General features: G+C 43.7%; 1 protein-coding gene across 1 annotated transcript; it reads right to left on the minus strand.

Annotated features, from left to right (window-relative positions):
* Nucleotides 1-3,134: 3,134 nt before the first annotated feature.
* Nucleotides 3,135-19,777, minus strand: GSTA4 (glutathione S-transferase alpha 4). The gene is made up of 7 exons (XM_082848843.1): nt 19,696-19,777; nt 18,622-18,726; nt 11,427-11,478; nt 9,817-9,949; nt 8,792-8,933; nt 6,856-6,987; nt 3,135-3,738 (listed from the first exon to the last, which is right to left on the minus strand). Exons 2-7 carry the CDS (start codon nt 18,709-18,711, stop codon nt 3,616-3,618), a joined length of 672 nt encoding a protein of 223 aa, XP_082704969.1. The 5' UTR covers nt 18,712-18,726; nt 19,696-19,777; the 3' UTR covers nt 3,135-3,615.
* Nucleotides 19,778-22,920: the final 3,143 nt, after the last annotated feature.

A 22,920-nucleotide genomic window follows, 5' to 3' on the forward strand; every position in this document is an offset into this window, starting at 1 on the left:
TGCTTTTGTTGTGGCCATCCATTTACAATGCTTGGTGTCAGTTTATTTATCTCTTGTAAAAATAAAATACAGTGTGTGTGAAAATAAATAAATAAATAATAATAAAATAAAATAAAACCAGAGAAGGCAGAAAAAGAGTGGAAGACAAAAAAAAGGTGGAGGGAGAAACAAAGAACCAGAGCAACAAGTAGAAAACAGCCACAAACATGGTAGAGATTAATGCAACTACATCGATAATCATTTTAAATGTGAATGTCTTAAATACACCAATTTTAAGACAGAGGCTATTGTGAGTGGCTTAAGACCCAATTCTATGTTTTCCATAAGAAACCCACTTTAAATATAAAGACACAGATTGATTAAACAGAGAAGATTGCCGGGGGGTGTCGAGTGCTCTGAAGAAAATAAAATAGGGTGGTGAAAAAGAGGTATGGAGTGTGTGGGGTGAGCTACAGAGTTCGTGATCAGAGGGTTCCCTTAGGTGGGGATGTTGGCGCTAATAGAGCAAGAAGCCCATCATGGAATCTTCTGGAAAGAGGGAACATGAGCAGGTAGGAGAGCTGGGGCTGGCGGCTATTTGCCGCAGACACTGCCCCCTAGAATTCACCTTCTGCTGACCCGTCCCCAGGAGCCTGGCACCTCCATGCATCGCCCCGCCCCCCAGGCACCTGGTCCAGAGCGTCAGGCGTTCCCTCGGGCACCCAGTCCGCCAAAGCCCCTCTGAGTGGCTTAGGCTGGGTCCCACGCTCATTAGGCGCTGCAGGTCCTCCTCTGTCAGACACCAGAGCCCCCCACCCGTCCAGCTCCCCCTTTTGTCCCAGACCCTGGAGGACCCACGAAGGCGTGCACTTTTACCCCCTTGGCTCAGCTGCTGTGGTGTCTAGCCGGTGAGCCTCGTGGGTGCCCTCTGCTCCGGCTCCCGGCCTCACGGGTCCTACCTAGTTCATTCCTGAACGCTCAACACACTGACGTCTTTGAGGACAACCATCCGCTGCCTGACCGCCTGCTCTTTCACCGGAGTCCGGTGGCTCGTGAAGATGGGAGGGTGGAGGGTGTTGAGACTAAAGGGTCTGGACCCAAAAGCTGGGGGACTCCACCTGTGCAGGATGGGGAAGGGGATATTGTTTCCAACGTGGGAAGTGAACTGCGCAATTTAAGGTCACGTGACCGTGAGCAGAAGGACGTGGGAACCTGTCTTCAGAGGAAGCAGCTTGGCCTGTCCTATTTATTTTCTCTAATCCTCCAATTCAGTGCAGAAGCCAACTTCCTCCCTGGTTGTTTTCTCAAAGAGCCAGCCTTGAGGGCCCTCTTGTGTCTAAGAGAATTAAAACTCCCAAAGCACTGTTTGCCCTATGGCTTACAGTCTACACAGCAGGCCCTTGAGTAATAGTATCAGGCAGTGGCCCTGGGTAGCAAAATCCCGCCCAAATGGTCTTAGCTCAAATTTCCTGCCATCCCATAAAACTCAATGATAGAGACCCCTCGGTGTAATCAAGTCAATGTCTGGTTCCCACGTGTAAATTAATCTCCAAATGAGTGTAAAGCATTTCCCCTCCCTGAAGAGTTGGAAGGAGTAATCCAAAAGCCCGCCCTCGCTCAGAAACCAACTGCAGGTTCAGGGAGTGTCCCCCAAACACCCTCAGGTCTGGTAATCTGCTGGAAGTACTCGCAGAAGTCACAGAAAATGGTCCTACTCACAGCTTCGGTTTATTACACGGAGAGGATACAGATAGAAATGGGCCCAGGGAAGAGATGCACAGGGCAGAGTCCAGGAGTGTTCCAGGCTCGGAGCGCTCAGAGGTCTTCATTCTGCAGAGTCATGGACAGCGCTAACTCCTCCTGACAAGCATGTGTGACAACAGAATTCTGTCACTGGGGAAGCCCACCCGCGTCTGAGTCCAGAAGTTTACAGGAGCGCCATCGTGTGGGCATGACTGACCGCCCACGTGGCTGATCTGTCTCCAGCCCCTCCAGAGTGGAGCTGACCCCACATGACCCAGAGCCCCTGCCCAACATCATATTGTTGGTGCGGCTCAAAGCCTACACCCGAAATCATATAGTTGTTATCTGGCTGGCCCAGGGCCCCCGGCAAACAGAGATACTCCTATCGGGCGTGTCTCTGGACAGTAAAATCCCACCAAAATGGTAGGAGAGGTTCCAAGGCTTAGAGATCACCTCCCAGAAGCCAAGGCCAGACCTGTCTCTGGGGAAGGTGAGACTCTTTACTGCATCCCCATCCCCATTTTCTTCTTTTTGTTCTCTTGCTCCCAGGAGGCTGGCGGAAACATCAGCCGGGACCACCAGTGCTCCTCGGGCCCGCCTGGTGGTGCACCTGCTGCACTGCCTCTGCTCCTTTAGTAGTTCTAAATATTAGAGCGACAACAGAGTGCTTGCATTGTGAAAATGTGAAGACAGACAACAATCTTCACGTCTGCGTTGCATTTTCCTCTAATAAAACCCTGAGGGGCTTGCATTGACTGGGACAGGCATTAAGGATCACCTCGCAACTGTCTGTTTTTCACATCTGGGCAAAAATGCCTCCTGTAGGAAGGAATGAGTATGTCCACTTTATGAGACGCGGATCAAACACTTGCCTTTTTCCCATTTTTAAATTCCTAATTATTAGACACTCTTTAAGCGGCAATTCTTTCTTTTCTAAAATTACTTCTGCTGTTGACACATCTATCTTGCCTACTGCGTGGTGAATTTTTTCTAAAGCAAAATATTCTGATCTAGGCCTCTGATCTAAGGTTTTGTCTCCTGGCACCATGCTTGGCACATAACAGGTGCTCAATTAATATCTGAGATGTAAGTCAACACATGTTTAAAGCAGTATTAATAAGCCATACTTTTAGTTCTGAAATGCAAAAAATTAGAAGCCTCCAAATAACCATTTGGGTAGTAAGAGGACAAAAGTTAAATATATTTATATTTTCTTATACTTGTGTCAAATATAACTGGAAGGATTATACAAATGATAATGATGTTTGCCTGTAGGGAGCAGAACCAAAGAAAACTGGGGGGACAGGGCTGAAAAGAACACTTCCAACTGTATAGCCTTTTATACTTTTTTGATATTTGAACCATGTGAATGTATTCCAAACGATTTAATTTAAAAATTCTAGCAGCAGGGCAATGAATTGTAAATCCTTTATTTTGGCAAATATCAATGGCATTCATTACTACCATGGATCTATTATTATTATAGCTCAGAGGAGAGTTACTATCTAGTGAATTCCATTGTTATTAGACACTGAAAACAGGAAGAGACTGGAGGGGGTTGAGAATGGGATAAGGAGAGGAGAAAAGAAGCTCAGGGGACAACATGAAGTCCTACCCATCCTTGTTACCAGGAAATGAGTAGACAGAGCAGATCTAACTTAAATGCCAGCCCCTCCAAAAAGGTGTTCAGAAGAGGTCCCGTAACAATCACTCACTGGACAAAAAAGGTTGATGTTTCTAAAAGAGATCTCCTTGACATGAAAGACCAACTTAGGAACAATATACACAGCACCACGACAGAGCTGGATCACGGCAGCCTGGCTTCAATTAAGACACAACTGTGGACACAGCGATTTCTGGGGGAGAGCGCTCACTCACAGCCGTGCTGCTGTCCTACGGCATGAAGATGTTGTACACGGTTCTCACGTAGATGTCATCCGGGGGAGGCTTCTTCTTGCTGCCAGGTTCAAGGAATTTCTTAATTGTAGGGATATTACTTATTTTCACTGTGAACTCCTGCAAAGGGAAAACGCAAAAGTTCAAGGCTAAAAGCAAAGGTATTCATTTCTACGAAAATAGGGCGGTGCAAAATGGCCCATCAGTTTGGGGTTAGTAGATGCAAACTATTACATATAGAATGGATAAACAACAAGTTCCTACCGTACAGCACAGGGAACTATATTCAATATCCTGGGATAAACCACAATAGAAAAGAATATAAAAAAGAATGTAATAGATATGTGTATAACTGAGTCATTTTGCTGTACAGCAGAAATGAACACAACACTGTAAATCAACTACGCTTCAATAAAAAAGTAAACCAAAAAAAAACCCAAAATGGTCCATCAGAATACATTCAATAAATATTTGCTATAGAGATCCAAATAGAACTGTCATCCAGCGCCTGTTTAGGGTCTGATCTCTTGGTATGATCATTTATAATCTCTGCCAACAGTGGCTGGAATCTAGGCCAGGCTCTATACAAATCTCACAGTTCATACCAAGATGTGAACTCTTTTCAGAGACGGAAAAATAAAAGAGATACTTAGGATAGGAGTATACTTGCTTAAATGAAAAAAGGAAGGACGAAAAAGACATAGGAAGTACCTCAAATGTATTGATCTCAGAAAAAATGCATTTAAATAAAAGTCACTTAAATAAAATTGTTTTAAAAATTCATCAGGTAGTACAAGTTACATTTTAAGATTCAGCTGCCTTGACAGTTTTACTGCTATTAACAAATGAATCCTCTTTCTGGCTGTGTGTGAAAGATGGCCAGTTGCATTTTTTTGTAGCCAAGGGCTCAGTTATCAGATACCAGATATTCACGTTAACTGTAATGGAAGAAAAAAAATCTTATTTTTCATTCATAGAGTCAAATCTTACCAATTTTCAGTAATTAAGAAGAAAAATCCATTTGATCTGGTGAAAATTCTGAACTATACAAAGAACTGTATATCCATCATATATAAGTATTCTAACAAAATCTTTCAAAATAAAGAGGTCATTTATTTAAAAAGCTACTATTTATTAAATGTCTACTATGTACAAAGCACAGCCTTAATTAAGCAGGCATACAAACATTCATACATATATCACTAATATTAACAAAAACTCTAATAATTATGTCAATTAATTCTATGTAAATATGACAATCTTCTTATTACTTATTTGAACTATTTGTATTATGGTATTTGTATTATTTGTGTTATTACCAATAATTAGAAGCTTTTTCCAAAGGATTTATCGTTTCAAGATTTACCTGGGGCTTACACATGTCATGTATAATAAAAATTTTGTGACTTTTGACTTTTTTTCCCCCTTTAATCAATGCAAGAGTGACCCTTTAATTTAATCAGATCTGGTGTTAGATTTTGAAGTCCTTTAATATTGATACTTGACCTGTTCAGGTATTAAATTTGTTTACACAGAACTACCTGGGATTTAAAAACAAATTGTTAGCATCATGGATGGAAAATATCCACAGGTCCTTGGGCCATTTCAGGGATCTATTGGTATTAAAGTCAAACTTTAAAATGCCCATCTCAGGCTTCCCTGGTGGCGCAGTGGTTGAGAGTGCGCCTGCCGATTCAGGGGACACAGGTTCGTGCCCCGGTCCGGGAGGATCCCACATGCCGCGGAGTGGCTGGGCCTGTGAGCCATGGCCGCTGAGCCTGTGCGTCCAGAGCCTGTGCTCCGCGACGGGAGAGGCCACAGCAGTGAGAGGCCCGTGTATCGCAAAAAAAAAAAAAAAAAAAAAAGAAGCCCATATCTGTGCCTGCAGGAAGAAAGGAACAGAGAGCTAAACTATATAATGGCTATTTGCCTTGTTGAAGATTTCTGTTCTCATTTTCTGGGTCTATGTATTTAACCGGTGGTTGCTGTCCTCATTAGTATGTCCAAATGATGTTCACTACACTTGGGAAAAAAATTTTTTTTAAAGTATATGTGTTACTACTCTTTGGAGATTTAGCGTGTGTCTCTCTTGGCTTTTGATAACTTGGTCAAAGATGTGTCCATCTGGTCTTTATAGGGGGTTGGCAACCTTTCTCTATAACGGACCAGTTAGTAAATATTCTAGGCTTTGCAGGCCATATGGTCTGTATCAGAACGACTCACCTCTGCTGTGGTAGCACAGAAGCAGCCTTAGACAACACATAAGTGAATGGGCCTGGCTTTGTGCCAATGAAATGTATTTATGGACACTGAAATTCGAACTTCACATAATTTCATGTGTCAGGAAGTATCACTATTCTTTTGATAGTTTTTCAACCATTTAAAAATGTAAAAACCACTCTTAGCTCAAGAGTGATACAAAAACACGTGGCAGGCCTGATTTGGCCCAAGGGGCCAACCCACCAGCACAGAAGAAAGCCCATTGCATTTGGAGATAAAAGGCTAAGTTTCTAGACAAAGTTGAGATACCCATTAACGAGGCCATCAGGTTGCTGACGTCTTTACCCTGGGTCTCTATTTCTTCATATGTATTCAATATATTGAAGGCATTGGATGAAACTTGCTTTTTAAAGCCCTTTTCTGCTTCTAAATTCTATGATCGATCCTGCAAGAATAACACCGAAACATAAACAGAGTCATGCACAAAAGTCTGTCCTTGGAATCTGAGGAAGAAGAATGGTGAGAATTCTCTGGGGTGATGTTTAGGGTGCCTCTTATTAGCTCTCAGAATTCAGACTCCAAAATTTCCAATTTGAGACCATGTTATTGCTGAGAAACGGAGCCACACCCTGATGACGAGGCTGTTTTGACGGTGTCTCTCGGGTCCTCCCGTCAGCACATACAGCACAAGCAGATGAGCAGCCCCTGGTCCCTACAACTATGTCTACAGCAGGTCCCTACTGGCAAACTGTGTATGGAGTTTGTTGCAAGAGTGTAGTCATGCAACAATACCGAGGGACAACTTCTTTCACACGTAAACGATCTTTCAGCTCTAAGGGTCTGGGAACCAGAAAACCAATTTCAAGTCTTCACCTTCATTTCATTTTACTAACTAGAACCTAAAAGAATTACACACACACATGTGCACACACACACATACACAGCCTACCAAACAACAGATATCGAAGGAAGGCCTAAGAGTTCTGGGCCAATCTTCTCAAACGTTGTTTTATGTACCTGGAGGTGAGGAAAGGCAGACAGGATATTAGGAATTTTCTCTTCTAGAGCCAAAATGGTCTGGAGTAGAATTATGTCTGCAAGGCTCAGCTGATTACCAACAAGAAACCTTTGTCCATGACCCCGTAAAACCTGCAGGGTATAAACATTTTACATTGGTTATAATACTTGAGATGGAGAAAATGATGAAGCTGTGGAATCAGTGCAGTATCTGAGAAGGGCTGAAACTACAACCTTGTCCTTTTATCCTTTTACGAATAATATCAACTAAGAAGAAGTTCCCTATATGAGAGGGAGAGAGCAAAAAAGGTGTAGAAATGAAAGCATCCTTAAGTATCTGCTTTACATCAGAACAAGACCCTAAAAAAGGGAAGGAACTATTAATTCTAGATTTAGCATCCAGGGCTTTAAAAGGATACCTCTATTCCATAAATGTATCTACAGAGAAGAATTAGCCCTGATGCATTCAGGGGAAGTGATGTAAGACGTAAGCCACTGGTCCTGTCCAAGGAGTCTGATCTCATTTGCCAGTTCTGTGTTTCTGTGTGTCAGGACTCACAGTCATAAACTAGACATGACAGTAAAAAAGCAGGCTTTCTTTCACATCTTCTAAGACAGGGAACATTAAAAGAATGAGAGCTCATCCTGACTCCCATTTTGAGAGTAACACAGGTGCAGAGATTCATAGGCATAGACGGTGATCGGGAAGGGACAAGGAACCGTGGTAGAACAGGGAAGATGCCCTTTGCGGATGCCCATGAGTGTGAGCATGTGTTTACGTGTGTGTGACAAGGACCCTAATATGACTCCAAATCAAACAGAGTTACTGGAGCCAGACAGGGAGAGGACGAAGAGTTCAGGGTTGCAGTCCTGGCTCCTGACTTAGGCATGTCACCCAGTCTCTCTGTGATTCTATTTCATTACGGGTAAAAAGAAGGTGACAATTATTTAGCTCATATGTTCGGTGGAGCCCTGACACAGTCTGGGCCACAGGGACAGAGGAACTGGCAGTGACCCTTCTCCAAGGCACCTGTTCCTCTCTCGTCCCAGCACATTTCTGCATCATCGTATTTTACATTCACAAACTGCCTATGGGCAAGATGCCACGAAACCAGGCTTCCCTGGTGGCACAGTGGTTGAGAGTCGGCCTGCCGATGCAGGGGACACAGGTTCGTGCCCCGGTCCGGGAAGATCCCATATGCCGCGGAGCGGCTGGGCCCGTGAGCCATGGCCCCTGAGCCTGCGCGTCCGGAGCCTGTTGCTACGCAACGGGAGAGGCCACAACAGTGAGAGACCCGCGAACCGCAAAAAAAAAACAAAGAAAAAAACTAAACAAAAAAAAGAGGCTACGAAACCAAGGACAGAAACACTCAGAAAATATCTCTCCTTCTTACATCTAATTCCACATCAATGGCCAGAGGAAGTCTGCCAATTCCAGATTTTCACATTCTCTTGGTTTTTAACTAAAGCATTTAAAATAGTCCCTCTGAGTTGAGGAAAAGAGAGGAGTTTGAAGCTCAGAAAAACAGATACGGTAATGAGACAAGAAATAACAAAAGAGAAAACAAAAAGAGCACAGGGAAGAGAAATAGAACAGCAATGGTTCTTCTCTTTATACCAAACTATCAGGTAGGATGACGAAAGAATGAATGAAGTAGGTGGTTTCTTCTCTTCTGTATCGTGCACGAGGTGGCACCTGGCTAATGTAAGCAATGACAATGCATACAGGGGTGAGCCCAACTTTTTCCCAGAAAACATGGAAGACTCTGGAGGAGTCTGGGAGGCTCCAAGACATCCTGGCTTTGTGCCGATGGCACCTGTGAGCCCTCAGGAGTCCAGGAGGTTGGTCTAGCAGGGCTCAACTTTACTCCGCCTGAGTAGAAAGGGGTGTTTGTGGTCTGGTGATGCCGTGTTCACAGGCTTCACTGCCACCTACCTTTTCGAACACAGGAAAGTATCTGATTATAGCCTTCTGGGCCATGTTCACCACTTCCTTTTGCTGATCGTCTGGTTTGAGGAAAGGATGCATGATAATCAGTTCCAGAAGATCCAGGGTCCCCTCCACATACATGTCAATCCTTCAAAACACAAAAGAGCGTTTTCTCAGTCACCCCTCTCTTTGAACTCATTGGCTTCCACAACTAAGCATCTAGAGTGTTTTTCTCTTAAGGCTCTGGCAACTTAAGCACCAAGGAGCATTCATCTCCACCTGTCCCTTTAGAGCCAAGATGCAAAGTCAATGCTAGCTGCGATTCAGAAAAATCTTTCAGAAAAACCTGTCACGCATCTCAAAGCACAAGAGGCACGAATGTCCTCTCTCCTGGCCCCTACTCCGCCGCCCTCACTCCAGCACCCGGGCTTGGGGCGGGTGGAGCTTCACATTTGTAAAAATAGTGGGTATTATTTATAGGATGCTTGGTGTGTACCAGGCACGGTGCTAAACACTCTCTATCCGATATTTCATTGAATCCTATGGCATTATGAGGAATATGCTGTTATTATCCCCACCATACTGGAAACTCATCAGGACACTGGAGCGTAACGCTTTGCCCTGGGTCATGATCCAGGAGGTACAGGGACCAGGCTCTGAGTTCAAATTATCATCCAGTGCACAGTATCCTGGGCCTTGAATGTCACAGCAGCTTTCTATTCCTAATACTCAGCGATAATACATTTGCAAGAAAGGTAAAAAAAAAAAAAAACTATCAAAGCATTTAAACGTGTTGAAACCTACACCACACCCCAGACACAGGCTCTAATATCTGAACTCAATTCCTTTCTCTCATTTTACTCAGACTCTCTGTACTGATTTTCTAACTGGTCTTGACCTTTCTGGGGCTTTGTTCCCTGTTCCCACTAACGATACAGGACATGAAGTGGACGGGTGTGCTGTAGAGGACGACTAATTGGTTAAGCATCGGTAAGTGGACAAGTGAGAACACGCCAGAGGGGCCACAGTACAGGGTTCTCTCCTTGAGATCTTTGCCGAAGAGATGGTGCTTGTCTGCTATATAGTGGAGGATGCTCCGGGTCTGCACTAGCTTCATCCCATCAATTTCAACCATTGGCACTTGTTGGAACAGCAGGTGGTTACCTGGGAACGGAAGCCCAGAGTTAGAAGTGATCTCTTCCCTGCACCCCCATCAAAACACGCTCTGCTGAATGACAAGGGACAGTGGGATCACAGCCTTAGTGTAAAGCTCCCCCCACTTCATTCAGGGGTGCAGATTTAGCCATAAAACAAGCCTGAAAACTAGCATTGATCCAAATCTTCCCTTTTGACTTTCACCCCAGGAAAAACACCTAGCTCCAGTGACAAAGGGTAGGGGAGATGTAGTGAAGACGTTGTTTTAGAGGTGCGCTGGCCAATACAGTAGCCAGTAAGCAGCGTGTGTATAGTTAAACCTAAATTTAAGTTAATCAATTTTTTGGTGTGTGGCTGCAATGCACAGCTTACAGGATCTTAGTTCCCTGACCAGGGATTGAACCTGGGCCCACAACGGTGAAAGCCCAGAATCTTAACCACTAGGCCACCAGGGAACTCTAAATTAATCAAACTTTTGAAAAATTTAAAACTCACTTTGTTAGTCGCCCTGGACACATTACAAGTGCTCAAAAGCCACATGTGGCTGGTGGCTCCTGCGCTGGCCATTGTAGAACAGAACATTCCCATCGCTCTAAAATGTTCTATGACTGCACTGCTTTGACAATCCGATCATGAAACCCAAGTCACCAGTTGATACTCACGTACAGGCGTCCACTACCACAGTCCACCTACCACCGAGTACGCTGTCACTGGTCAAAAAGTAACCCACTGCTTTCTTCAAGAAGCCTGTCTCAAACACTTTCCCCACACCAAACGTCGGGGAGAGTTACAAGTATAGCATACGGCCCAGCCCTGGGGGGGCTCAAGGCTTGGGGGCGCATGCAGGTCGAGGGGAGATATGTACTCAGCACAGGCCTAGTGACGCCAGGCAGTGTCACTCATGACGGGGGCGTCACAGCCCTGCAGAGCTGGTCCCTCTCCGAGGAGCCTTGAGTTGGGCCTCAGGATCCTGCTGATGGCCGGGAGGGAGGATGCTTACAGGGGCCTGGGTGTGGAGGGGGAGGTGTGACCAGGAGTTAAAAGGGGGCCTTTCACTGATGTCACACCTGTTTGTACTTATTTCAGAAAGCAGCCCAGTGTAAATGGTGACTTTTACCTGCGTACTTCAAGCAGGTGCAGATGCCTCAGGTAATTCAGAGGAGGTGGAAAATGAGGAGGGAGGGGATGAGGGAGAGGAAGAAAGGGGGGGAAAGGTAGAGGAGGGCGGGGGAGGAGAGAGAGATGGAGAAGGGCTGCCCACTGGGACAGAGGGAGGAACTGGCTCCTTCCCTTTCGCCAGCTTTTATAGAACTACTGAATACGAAGAGACTTCCTGGCAATTTCGGCTACTGTTTCCTCTTGCTTGTCTGGTTTTAGGATACTGGTCTGGATTCTTAGTGCAGCAGTATCTTTGCCCTTCCACGTAAATATGGGTTCTTAGAAAAGAAAATCAGCATTACCGACAGCAATACATTTTGATACTCACCATCCTGCAACTTCTGCAACTGTTCTTTTGTTTCTAAAAAGTCTTCATCAAACTAAATTCAAAAAGACACCCCCCCAAAAAAAAGAAGCGAAATGTCATTCCAGGTTCAGGACTGAAAATACCAAGTTAAACTGCCTCAGAAGCAGAGAGAAAGAGCATACTCAGTACCCACATCTTGTTTCTAAATATCACTGGACTCCCAGAAGCAAAGGTTGACTCTGTTATGTCAGAAAGTGAGGATGTACTCAAAGACTAACGGGTATGTCAAAAGCAAAGGCATGCAGGACCCTACCCGAGGGATTCTCTAGCCACATCTGGGACAATTTAAATATCGAAAAGAGTGATATCAGTTATGGATTAGAACACAACAAAAAAATCCCTGTGTCCATAAATGATGATTCTAAAAAAAAAAGGGAGAAGAAAAGCTCTCTTTTACAGAATTAGCACTAATTAATGTAGAATTATTCCTAATTAATGATAAAATTAGAAAATCACCAATTTTCACCCTATAATGTAATAACTGATTCTGACAAGGATCATAATGGATGCTGAAATCATTGGGTCATGGGGCATAGAATATTCACACAATCTCAAAGTGTCACCCCACAAGTTCCTTATTATGACAAAGAAAAAACACCTCTGCAGATCTGGAGATCCCACCATCCAACTAACCAAGTGGTCAAACTCAGCTCTCCACTGGGGGACATCCTGAGACATCACGTGCTCCCTGCTGTGACACAGGGAGGACACTGCACCACTGCAGAAAGAGCTCACCAACCGATTTCACTTGGATCAAACTGCAAGGTGAAAATGGGGCATATCCAGGATGTGGGACACTCTGTAACATAAATGGCCTGTTTTGTTTCTAAGCTCCTCCAGGATGTGCAAGGTTTGGAAACTGGTCTGGGGAACTTTCTGCCTCTGCTGTTCCCACTCTGTGGTCCTCACCACTTGTCTGGCTCCCGTTTCCTAGCCATCTATCCTCTTCCCGACCAAAAGCATGAATTCTGCTCTCAAGGGCAAACCTTTATTTAAAAGGGAATCGACTTTAGCCAGGTAGCCCTCTTCTGATAATTCTTTATGTCATTTGGCCTCCAAGTCACATAACTGATCCCTTAAGTCTGTTGGCAGAAATTCATGCAAGAGAGTCAATTCCTCCTTCACACATTCCTTTTCTGTTAAGTGAAGGGTAGGGAAGAAATGAACAAAATGCAGGCTCTGTTCTATTGATAGATGAAAAGAGACTAGAGAAATAACCACCAAATATCTGAATCTTGATTAGATCTTGGATGGGGGAGGGGCAGTTATAACTGCTAAATAGTTAAATAACAGTTACATAGACTTTTGGGGGACGAGAGGGAACTTCTGAATATGAATTGTATATTAGATGTTGTAAAGTTAGTGTTAACTTTCTTAGTTGTGACAATGATATTGCAGTTATTAGGACAATTATTTCTTTCTTTCTTAACAGGGAGATACATGCTGATGTCTGTAACTTACTTTCAAGTGATTAAGAATAAATAAAGCATGAGAAAACCAAAATTCAAAAAGAGTCATGTACCAAAATGTTCATTGCAGCTCTATTTACAATAGCCCGGAGATGGAAACAACCTAAGTGCCCATCATCGGATGAATGGATAAAGAAGATGTGGCACATATATACAATGGAATATTACTCAGCCATAAAAAGAAACGAAATTGAGCTATTTGTAATGAGGTGGATAGACCTAGAGTCTGTCATACAGAGTGAAGTAAGTCAGAAAGAAAAAGACAAATACCGTATGCTAACACATATATATGGAATTTAAGAAAAAAAAATGTCATGAAGAACCTAGGGGTAAAGCAGGAATAAAGACGCAGACCTCCTAGAGAACGGACTTGAGGTTATGGGGAGGGGGAAGGGTGAGCTGTGACAGGGCGAGAGAGAGTCATGGGCATATACACACTAACAAACGTAGTAAGGTAGATAGTTAGTGGTAAGCAGCCGCATGGCACAGGGATATTGGCTCGGTGCTTTGTGACAGCCTGGAGGGGTGGGATAGGGAGGGTGGGAGGGAGGGAGACGCAAGAGGGAAGACATATGGGAACATATGTTTATGTATGACTGATTCACTTTGTTATAAAGCAGAAACTAACATACCATTGTAAAGCAATTATACCCCAATAAAGATGTTAAAAAAAAAAAAGAATAAATAAAGCAGAGAGAGAAGAGGGAAGGAAGCAAACATGGCAAAATGTTAACAACTGGTCAATTTAGTTAGAAGGTGTCCATTGTACTATTACAACTTTTCTGTAGGTTTTCAAGTTTTCAAACTAAAAGGCTGGGTGGTGCGGGGAAAAACACTGAAAAGTTTCTTTTCTTGTGATAGATAAAACTCGTGCTAATGTACTGATGCCCTTCACATGCCCACTGAGTCCCCAGATGGTTCCCCACCAGCATCTCTCCCTGCGCTGCCCCATCATCCCAGGAGGGGCAGAGCTGACAGCATAGACATGGCCATTCTCTCTTCCACCTCAACGGGCATCAGGATGTGTAGGCATGGCTTCTCCTACTCCCAGCGTCCTCCCGTGTGAGGAGGGGGCCTCAGTGTCCCTAGAGGCACTCCATCTGTGGCCCAGGAAGCAGTAACTTCAGGGCAAGAATGTTCTGGGCATTTGTCCAAATGCCCAGCTGGTCAGGTGTGATGTTGGTGGTGTTCCCTCTGCACCACGGCTCTCACACTTTTATGACCACAATCATTTATAAAGCACATGGGAAAGCGTGTGTGTGTGTCTCTAGGCTCATCCCTCAGAGATTCACATCCAGTAGTTGGGAGAGACCAGAAATGTACATTTTAAAAAAACGAGTCCTTCCAAGCAACATGGATGGACCTAGAGATTAACATACTAAGCAAAGTAAGTCAGACAGAGAAAGACAAATATCATATCATATCACTTATATGTGGAATCTAAAAAAAAATGACACAAATGAACTTATTTACAAAACAGAAACGGACTCATACACATAGAAAACAAACTTATGGCTACCAGGGGGGAAAGGGGGTGGGGGAGGGATAAATTAGGAGTTTGGGATTAACAGATACACACTACTATATATAAAATAGATAAACAAAAGTACCTACTGTACAGCACAGGGAACTATATTCAATATCTTGTTATAAGCTATAATGGAAAATAATGTGCAAGATATATATAACTGGACCACTTTGCTGTACACCCGAAATCAACTATACTTTAATTTAAAAAAACTTTTTTTTTAATTCCTTCCAAATTGTTCCGATTCTGGTTTTTGACTTCTGGGAACACGTAGCAAAATGCATGCTCTCTCTCACTAGAGAAGCTCTCTTCAGTCAAACTTTATAAAACTTGGTCTGTAAGAAGAATCTAGCACCGGAACAGGAGATTAGAGGGTAGGAGAGGGAGGAAGGGAAAAAGTCCCCAGGCAGAGCTTGGGGGAGCTGGCGACTGTCTGGCTGCTGCTCCGGGCTGTAAGGACAGACAGACAGCGTGTGGCTTCCATCCACGCCATCAGCCGTCTCTGTGCCCCGATGGGGTGCCGTTCCCGCTGGGATCCCTGGAGAAGCGCCCGCGTCCACACCACGCGCTCCCTCTTCGCACGCCCCCTTCTTCTAAGTGAACTGCCTAGAAGTCCTGAACGAGGAGCTCGTGGCCTTCACATCTTCTCTTTTGCACTGTTCATCCCCCTCTCCACAAGGAGGATCTGACCAGGTTCGGGGGAGGGGGGTGGTCTTTGGGCACACGAAGCTCCAAGCAGCCGAGAAGCAGCACCCGGCACGGGGCAAGGTCTGAGGACTCGAACCGCGCGTGAGATGGAAGACGCCGACGCCCTGAATTAGGCCAGGCTGTCTCTCGGCAGGTGCGAGGTACCTAGTTACTGGGATGCGTGTGCTTTACACATCAGCTTCTAACCGACATCGTGACCCTGGGAATCATGAACCCACCCAGCGGCTGCCAGCCTGGCCCTCCTGTTTCAGATCTGTCTGAGCACAAATGTAGCTGAAAATGTCACTGGGCACAGAAAGGAAAGGGACCCCTGGTACCACCTTTTGGGAATTGTTCCTGCAAACCACGTGGTCAGCCCTCGTGAAGGAGGCCAGCCTAGCTCCCTCCACCCTGGTCAGAGGAGTGGGCTTGAGACCCACGCTGGGCTAATTACTGTACCCAACCTGCCTGCCTGGTTGAGGGTAGGTAGATCACATGACCCATGTTCCTTTTTGTTTTTCTTACTTAGGGTTGGGTTTCTATGACTGTAGCCAAGAATGCTGACTCACAGCAGAGCAGGAGGGGCAGAATGAAGCTAGGGAAGAGGAGCTTTGACAAGGGATTCTAGTACATACTCATATAAGACACCCTCTTCAAAACCTATTAGATAATTGCAAACTCAGAAGCATACAGGGGTTAGACAGGTGACAGGTGATCAAAGGATCAAGAATTGTTCCGCTTTCCTCTTAACACAATTAGAAAATATGTCCTGAGACAATAGGGAATGATGGGGACTGTGCAGGCTAGAAAGGTCCATCTCTAGGGACCGTCCCTACTCAGAAGCAGCAGCTGCTGCCCTATGGAAATGAGGCCCCAGGATCATCAGATCTTCCAACTTCTCAAGAGAAGTCAGAAATCAGAATTTGTATATAAAAATGATATCGATTAATTTAGAAAACTGTAAAAACACTGTGTGGTGAGTTATAACGATAGGTAAGGAAACCAAAACCAAACCAAACCAACCATAAGAAACAAAACCCCAAACCCATCAACCCTCATTTGTCACCTCTGGAGGCTGCTAGGGTAACGACTCATTATTCTGAAAATTGATAAACGTGGCAGAATCAAGCATCTATCCTGCTTTTCTTATTTGAACTGTACTTCGAGGTAATTAAGTAATCAGTGAACAATTACTCTTATTATAAGAGTATCACAGTTAGTAAATGTAGGTGAAATGATAGAAATAGAAAAATCACCATTTTGTAACCTCTAACAATGGTGATGATCAAGGCTGCAAACGACACTTGAAAGGGTGATGGAGGAAACTTCATAGTGTGTGGAACAGGCTAAGGTCACAGGAACACACTGATCAAACTCAGCAACGCTGAAAACGAGACAGGCAGACGTCATGCACCCCGGATGTCGCACAAGAGAAATATGATTGCAGTATCACCTCTGCCGCAGTCTGGCAGGAAAAAAAAAATAGAGATAGAAAGAAAAAAAGGAGCCTGGAGTTGATCAGACTTCTGGATCCAACTAGTAATTTACAGGAAATATAGAGAACAGAACATGTTAAAATGAGAGTAAAGCCGCCAAATCCAGAATGAGGGGCATTCTAAACGCAGTTTCTTCCACAAATGCCACCAGAAACAAATGCAGACACTTGGCACCCAGATCTTGGCTGCTAATACCATTTTCTAATAAAAGGGACCAGGGCTCTTTGGAGAAGTACTAGGGCTAGGGCAAGGAAAATACAAGATTAGCCTGGAGCATCTTGGAGTGTCAGAAAGTGAGAAAATGTTGAAGGAAAAAGAAAAAGTAAAAAGGGCTACATGGAAAGGACACAAGAGCCAACCTGAAAAAAAAAAAAAAAAAAAGAGCCAACCTGAAAGAGCCTCAGTGGCCAAAGCTGGAACTATTTGAGCAACAAAAGAAAGTATTATTGAATTTTAATCGAAAGGATAAAATAAATATACTTAAATTCATGCTGATATAAACAAATGATGGAATAAATAAATAAATGGGGGGGGGGGACAAATCTTCCTTACATAAGAATTCTAAATGCAGATACCAGGAGGTAGAGCTTAATTCCCATCCTTGGGAGTGTGGGCTGAATTTAGTGATTCTCTTCCAAAGAACAGAGGGAAAATTAGTTGATGAATGAAGGAGCCAAGTGACCAGGCTTAACTGCACCAGTGACGACTCATGATGTCCTGTAACCCCTCATATGATATAATAAGGACACTTCACTCCGTGGTTTTCTTTCCTCAAACTCGGTCTAATCATGAGAAAAACATCAGACAAACCCAAAATGTGGAGGATTCTACAAAAAACCTGACCAATACTTTTCAAGACCGTCAAGGTGGTGAAATAAAGGAAAGACTAAGAAACTGTCACAGATGGAGGAAAGCGAAGGAAACATGATGACTAAATACAATGTTGGATCCTGGAACAGTAAAAGGACATTAGTGGAAAAACCAATCAGATTTGAATAAAGTCTGTAGTTTGTTATGCACCAATGTTAATTTCTTGGTTTTGATGTGGTTAAGATGTTTTCATTAAGGGAGACAGAGACAGTTACATGGGAACACTCTGCACTATCTTTAGAACTTTTCTATTAATCTGAAATTATTTCAAAATGCAAAGTTTATTTTTTTTAAATGCAGAGGAAATGTTACAGATTTTTTTAAATACTGAAAGAAATGTAATCAAATGCAATGTGTGGACCTGATTTAGATCCAGACTGAAACAAGGCCTGTTTGACAATCAGATTGTTAGCTGATAATAAGGAACTGTTGTTAATTTTGTTGGGTGCAATAATGCTATTGTGGTTATGTTTTAAAATGCTCATCTTTTAGAGAGCAAAACTGAAGTACTCACAGATGAAACGTAAAATATTCCAACAAAGCAAGCAGAGGGGAGGAGATAGGTGAAACAAGATTAGCATAAAGCTGATGGTTGTTGAAGCTGAGTGACAGGTACATGGATCTCATGGCAATGTCCTATCTTTGCTCGTATTTGAAAATTTCCATAAACAAGAAGCTACAAGAACAGAACAAAAACAAGACCAAAACCACTGTGGGCCAAAACATACAGGAAGGAATGCAGACAAGATAGGAAGGCTGCCAGTCTGAAGCCACTGGAATAAATACGAAATTCACCTAGAGATTCTATATCCACAAAAGTTCTGGCTGTTAACTGGCAAATTGCAGGTTCGTTCCTTTTCTCCTCATTAATAAATATCTACTGGTTGTAGATCAGAAGCCAATGATTAAAGCTGAAAGTTAAATACAATTTCATCAACTACACTCCATTTATAAAAAGAAAAAGTCTTGAGGGGAAGGACTCTTCTGACTCACTGAAGCAGATCTGTAATATTAGTGGGAGAGGACAGGGCTCCGCCATTGACGTTTCCCTCAAGTCTCAACGCTGTAGGACAAATCTGTGCAGAAACAGCATATAGGTAGGGTACCTCGACTCCAGCGGCAGCTAAAACCCATCGCACGGATTCCATGCGGCCTCGTCCATTTGGATAGTGGAGTTTGGGCTTCGTAGCCATCATGGCCTTTCAGGTTTTCTGAAAAACAAACGCAGCAGCTCCTCGCAAAAGAACAGCCTCAATTTCGAGCCCTCAGCCCAGAGCTCAGGCGCTAAATGAATATTCAGGATTTTGGCACAGAAAACTGTTTGGGGGGTTTTGTGGTGGTTGGAAGGGAAGGGATTTTGTTTTCGTTTTTTTAATTGCGTTTTCCCTCACTCAATAAAAACAGACCACCATTTTAAAACTTAAAAAAAACAAAACACTTGGCTTTCATACCGTTTCATATCGTTACGATTTATTACTCTGGATCTTGGGAAGCTGGGGCCATTTGCTGTAAAGACATCTATCTGTACTAGCAGCACGGGACTTCACAGAATCAGAACATCATATACTTTGACCTTGAAAATCTGTGATTTCCCAAATTCGGCCTTTACAGTCCAGACGCCAAGGGCCGCGGAGGAGACGTACACGCCCGTAAAACCTCTGCAAAAATTCACTTTCACACGCGTCAGATTTGAGCCTCACAGCAACAGGGAGGTGGGGAGGCCGAGGATTACTACTGTCCGTAAGACTTGCGTCGGTGGGCAGGCCCGCGGTGGCGGCCCCGGATCCTGCACGCCCCCGCCCCGCCCGGACACGGGCCCCCCAGCCCCGGGTGCGCCCAGGCCACCGATCGGCGGCCGAGATAGGCTCCCGGCGCTCCGCGTGGCCGCTCAGCCCATGCGGCCCGCCCCGGGGACCTCCGACCCTGCCTTCCACCCAGGGTTGCCGACTCCACAGAGCGCGTTAATCATGATACGCACACCGAGCCAAACAAGACCCCCACCCCAGCCCAGGGGCCCCCGTCTGCCCAGATGGGGGCGGGGGCGCAAAGGACCGGGGCAGGAAGACAGGAATAGGATGAATGCGGGGTGGTTCCGGGATGGAGAGAGAGTGAGAAGCTCGGAGCCAGGAGAAACAAGACGAGGGGAAAGGGCAGGTGGGGGCGGCAGAAGGGAGACAGACCTGGGTCCGCTCGGAGTAACCAGAACCGCACAAAGCGCCCAGCGAGCGGTCTGCAGCCAGGGAACCCGTGGGCCGCCCGAGGCGCTCTCGGTGGGCGAGGCTCCGGAGGATTTCACCAATAGACACGGCACTATTTAGCATGCCCCTCCCACCTGCAAGGCATGCTGGATAATGTGAAAACAACCCCAAATTAAGCCCGTTTTAGCACCAATTTTAGCAATTTTAGGGATTAAGTGATCATTTAAGTGTTAGTTAGGTTAAGACTTTAAAGTGACTTTTAGAGATCCGACTAGACAAACAAGTAGACCTATGCAAAAAGTTAAAAATCTCTTCAGGTTTATATACCGCATGCTCTACCGTGTTCTTTCGGATGTGAGGGCGATCTGGCTGCGACATCTGTCACCCCATTGATCGCCAGGGTTGATTCGGCTGATCTGGCTGGCTAGGCGGGTGTCCCCTTCCTCCCTCACCGCTCCATGTGCGTCCCTCCCGAAGCTGCGCGCTCGGTCGAAGAGGACGACCTTCCCCGAATAGAGGAGGACCGTTCTTCGGTCAAGGGTATACGAGTAGCTGCGCTCCCCTGCTAGAACCTCCAAACAAGCTCTCAAGGTCCATTTGTAGGAGAACGTAGGGTAGTCAAGCTTCCAAGACTCCAGACACATCCAAATGAGGCGCTGCACGTGGCAGTCTGCCTTTCTTTTGACAATGTGACAGACAATGTTTTTAAAAAAGGATCAAGTAATTCATACAGAAGAGGTATTTTTGAAAAGTAAGCGAAGTTTTATATATAGCTATGTAACACAACTCATTTTTGAAAAGTAAGCAAAGTTCCATATATAGCTATGTAACAACTCATTATTAAATGTGTGATTATATAATTTATATATAAAATATATATTCATTTATATATTATATACACATATATTTTCTATATAATATATATTTTATATATTTATATATACATATATTTTTTTCTCCTCTCCCTCCTTCTTTCTTCCTTGACCCAGTGAATCGTCTTGAGCTTCTCCTTCATTTTGCACACTTTCAAAACTGCTTTAAGCCACAGGTTAAACATAGCACCTTCTTGGATGGAAGGAAGTAGGGGCCTTGGGGTAGAGGTATCAATGGGGCTAAAAAAGTAATTTGGCTGGTAGATAAGTTAGAACTTTAAAATATTTTAAAACCGTCAAGGTTAGTATAGAAAAATTCACATGAATTTTAAAGTTAAAAATATATGCCTCCAAAAGGCCTTCAGAACTCTCTCTTGCTTCTAGAGGCAGCTTCTGCTATTTCTCAGGCTATAGATGTTGTTGATTATTGTTTTCACCCAGGAGGGGTTTTTGAGAGTACCTGGCTTGAGAAGCCTGTGCTGCTGATCAATTACAGTAAATAACAAGATCAGATTTTATTTTCCATAGATTTCTCTGGCAGAAACGTGGAGGATGAATTGGGACTGTGTGGGGTGGGGAAAGAGAGACCTGTTAAATGTCCGTGTGAATTATAGTAGCATCAAAAATGTGAAGAAGATGGGTAAGAAAAGGTGAAATATTAATGAGGTGGAAAGGAGAAAGAGAAAAGGTCGAGAATGATGCCCCCCCAACACACACACACACACACACACACACACACACACACACACTTCCTTTTCCACCTTCCTTGTTTATTTTTCATAACATTTATTGTCATCTAACATACTATATTTTTAATTTATTTTGTTATCTGTCTGAAATTTTGATAGAATGTATATTCCAAGAGGTTAGGGATTTTCATATTTTTTACAATATACTTTTGTATATCCTGCTCTTAGAATAATGCTTAGCACAGAGAAGGCGTTCAGAGAACACTTGTTGAAAGAATGAATGAATGAATGAATGAATGGACGATACCTTGGTTCTAGCTCCATAAAGGTTTGGGGGAAATAATCATGAGTAGGTTTGTCTTTCATTCCTGCGAGCCGTACAACTGGAAATGTTCACTAGACAGTTGAAGAGGCCGGTGGGAGGTTGGGGTGAGCAGATGTAAGCTGTTATACTCAGAATGGATAACAACAAGGTCCTAGTGTGTAGCACAGAGAACTGTATTCAATGTCCTGTGATAAACCATAATGGAAAAGAATACTAAAGAAAGAATTATATATATGTATAACTGAAGAACTTTGCTGTATAGCAGAAATTAACACATTGTGAATCAACTATATTTCCATAAAAAAATAAAAATAAAATAAAAAAAGAGGCCAGTGACAACTCAGAAGAGAGGACTGAGATGGATTAACTTGCCAGCAAAAGGGTGAGTTTATCCAGAGAAAATATGTAAAGTAAGAAGAAAAAACAAGAACAGCTGGGCACACCAAGAGTCAGGAAAGTCACTTTCAAATACGAAAAGCAATATGTGTTCAATTTCATTTTTCTAACTCTGACCTAACACAGAGATTACTCAAGTTGACATAGGTAGGAAGCCATATATATTTCTTTTTTTTTTTAAGTGAAAGGAGGTTTACTCAGAGAAATACACACTCCACAGACAGTGTGGGCCATCTTGGAAGGTGAGACAGGCAGAAGCCATATTTTCCAAACCTGCTGAATGTGGTCATACTTTATCAATTTTTTCAACCCACCTTTCTACAAAGATTCGCTTTCATTGAACTAGGTAGGACAAGCATTATTATAAACGTTGTTGATCAGCCAAACCTTTATCTCCATTTTCTTATTTCTAATTGGTTGAACCATATCAAATTGTTGGTATTTTACTAATTTTTTCTAACTTACAAAAATGGACACTTCATATGTCCAACCTAATAAATTAGGGGTCATATCATCCTAGTAATCTTGTTTACCCGAAAGAGAAACTAAGGCAGTGTCATAAGACTCTCATTAAACAAGCTTGTGGAGAAATTAAAAACTCCTGTTATTTTAATTCTGCTATTCTACAACAGGTATGCTTAGGTCATTCTGCTCCTTGGAAGCCCCTGAAATCATTCTATTCTTGGAGACCCTTGGAGTTGCTCTCAGCCTGGGACAGTCTTACTCATGGTGTCTTTCTACCTACCTGATATATATCAATATATTCAGAGGCCCTGGGAACTCATCTCAGTCTTTGACCCTTCCCCCATCCAGGTCCGTGGATGTTCTGATGGTGAAGGGCACATCACCTACGGATTCACCGATACAAGGTTAATTGGTAAATCATGTTCCCTCAAAATTCTTTTAAGGTTTCAAAGAATGTTTG

Source organism: Leucopleurus acutus (assembly GCF_964270905.1).
Source record: "Leucopleurus acutus genome assembly, chromosome: 10".
Classification (NCBI taxonomy): Eukaryota; Metazoa; Chordata; class Mammalia; order Artiodactyla; family Delphinidae; genus Leucopleurus; species Leucopleurus acutus.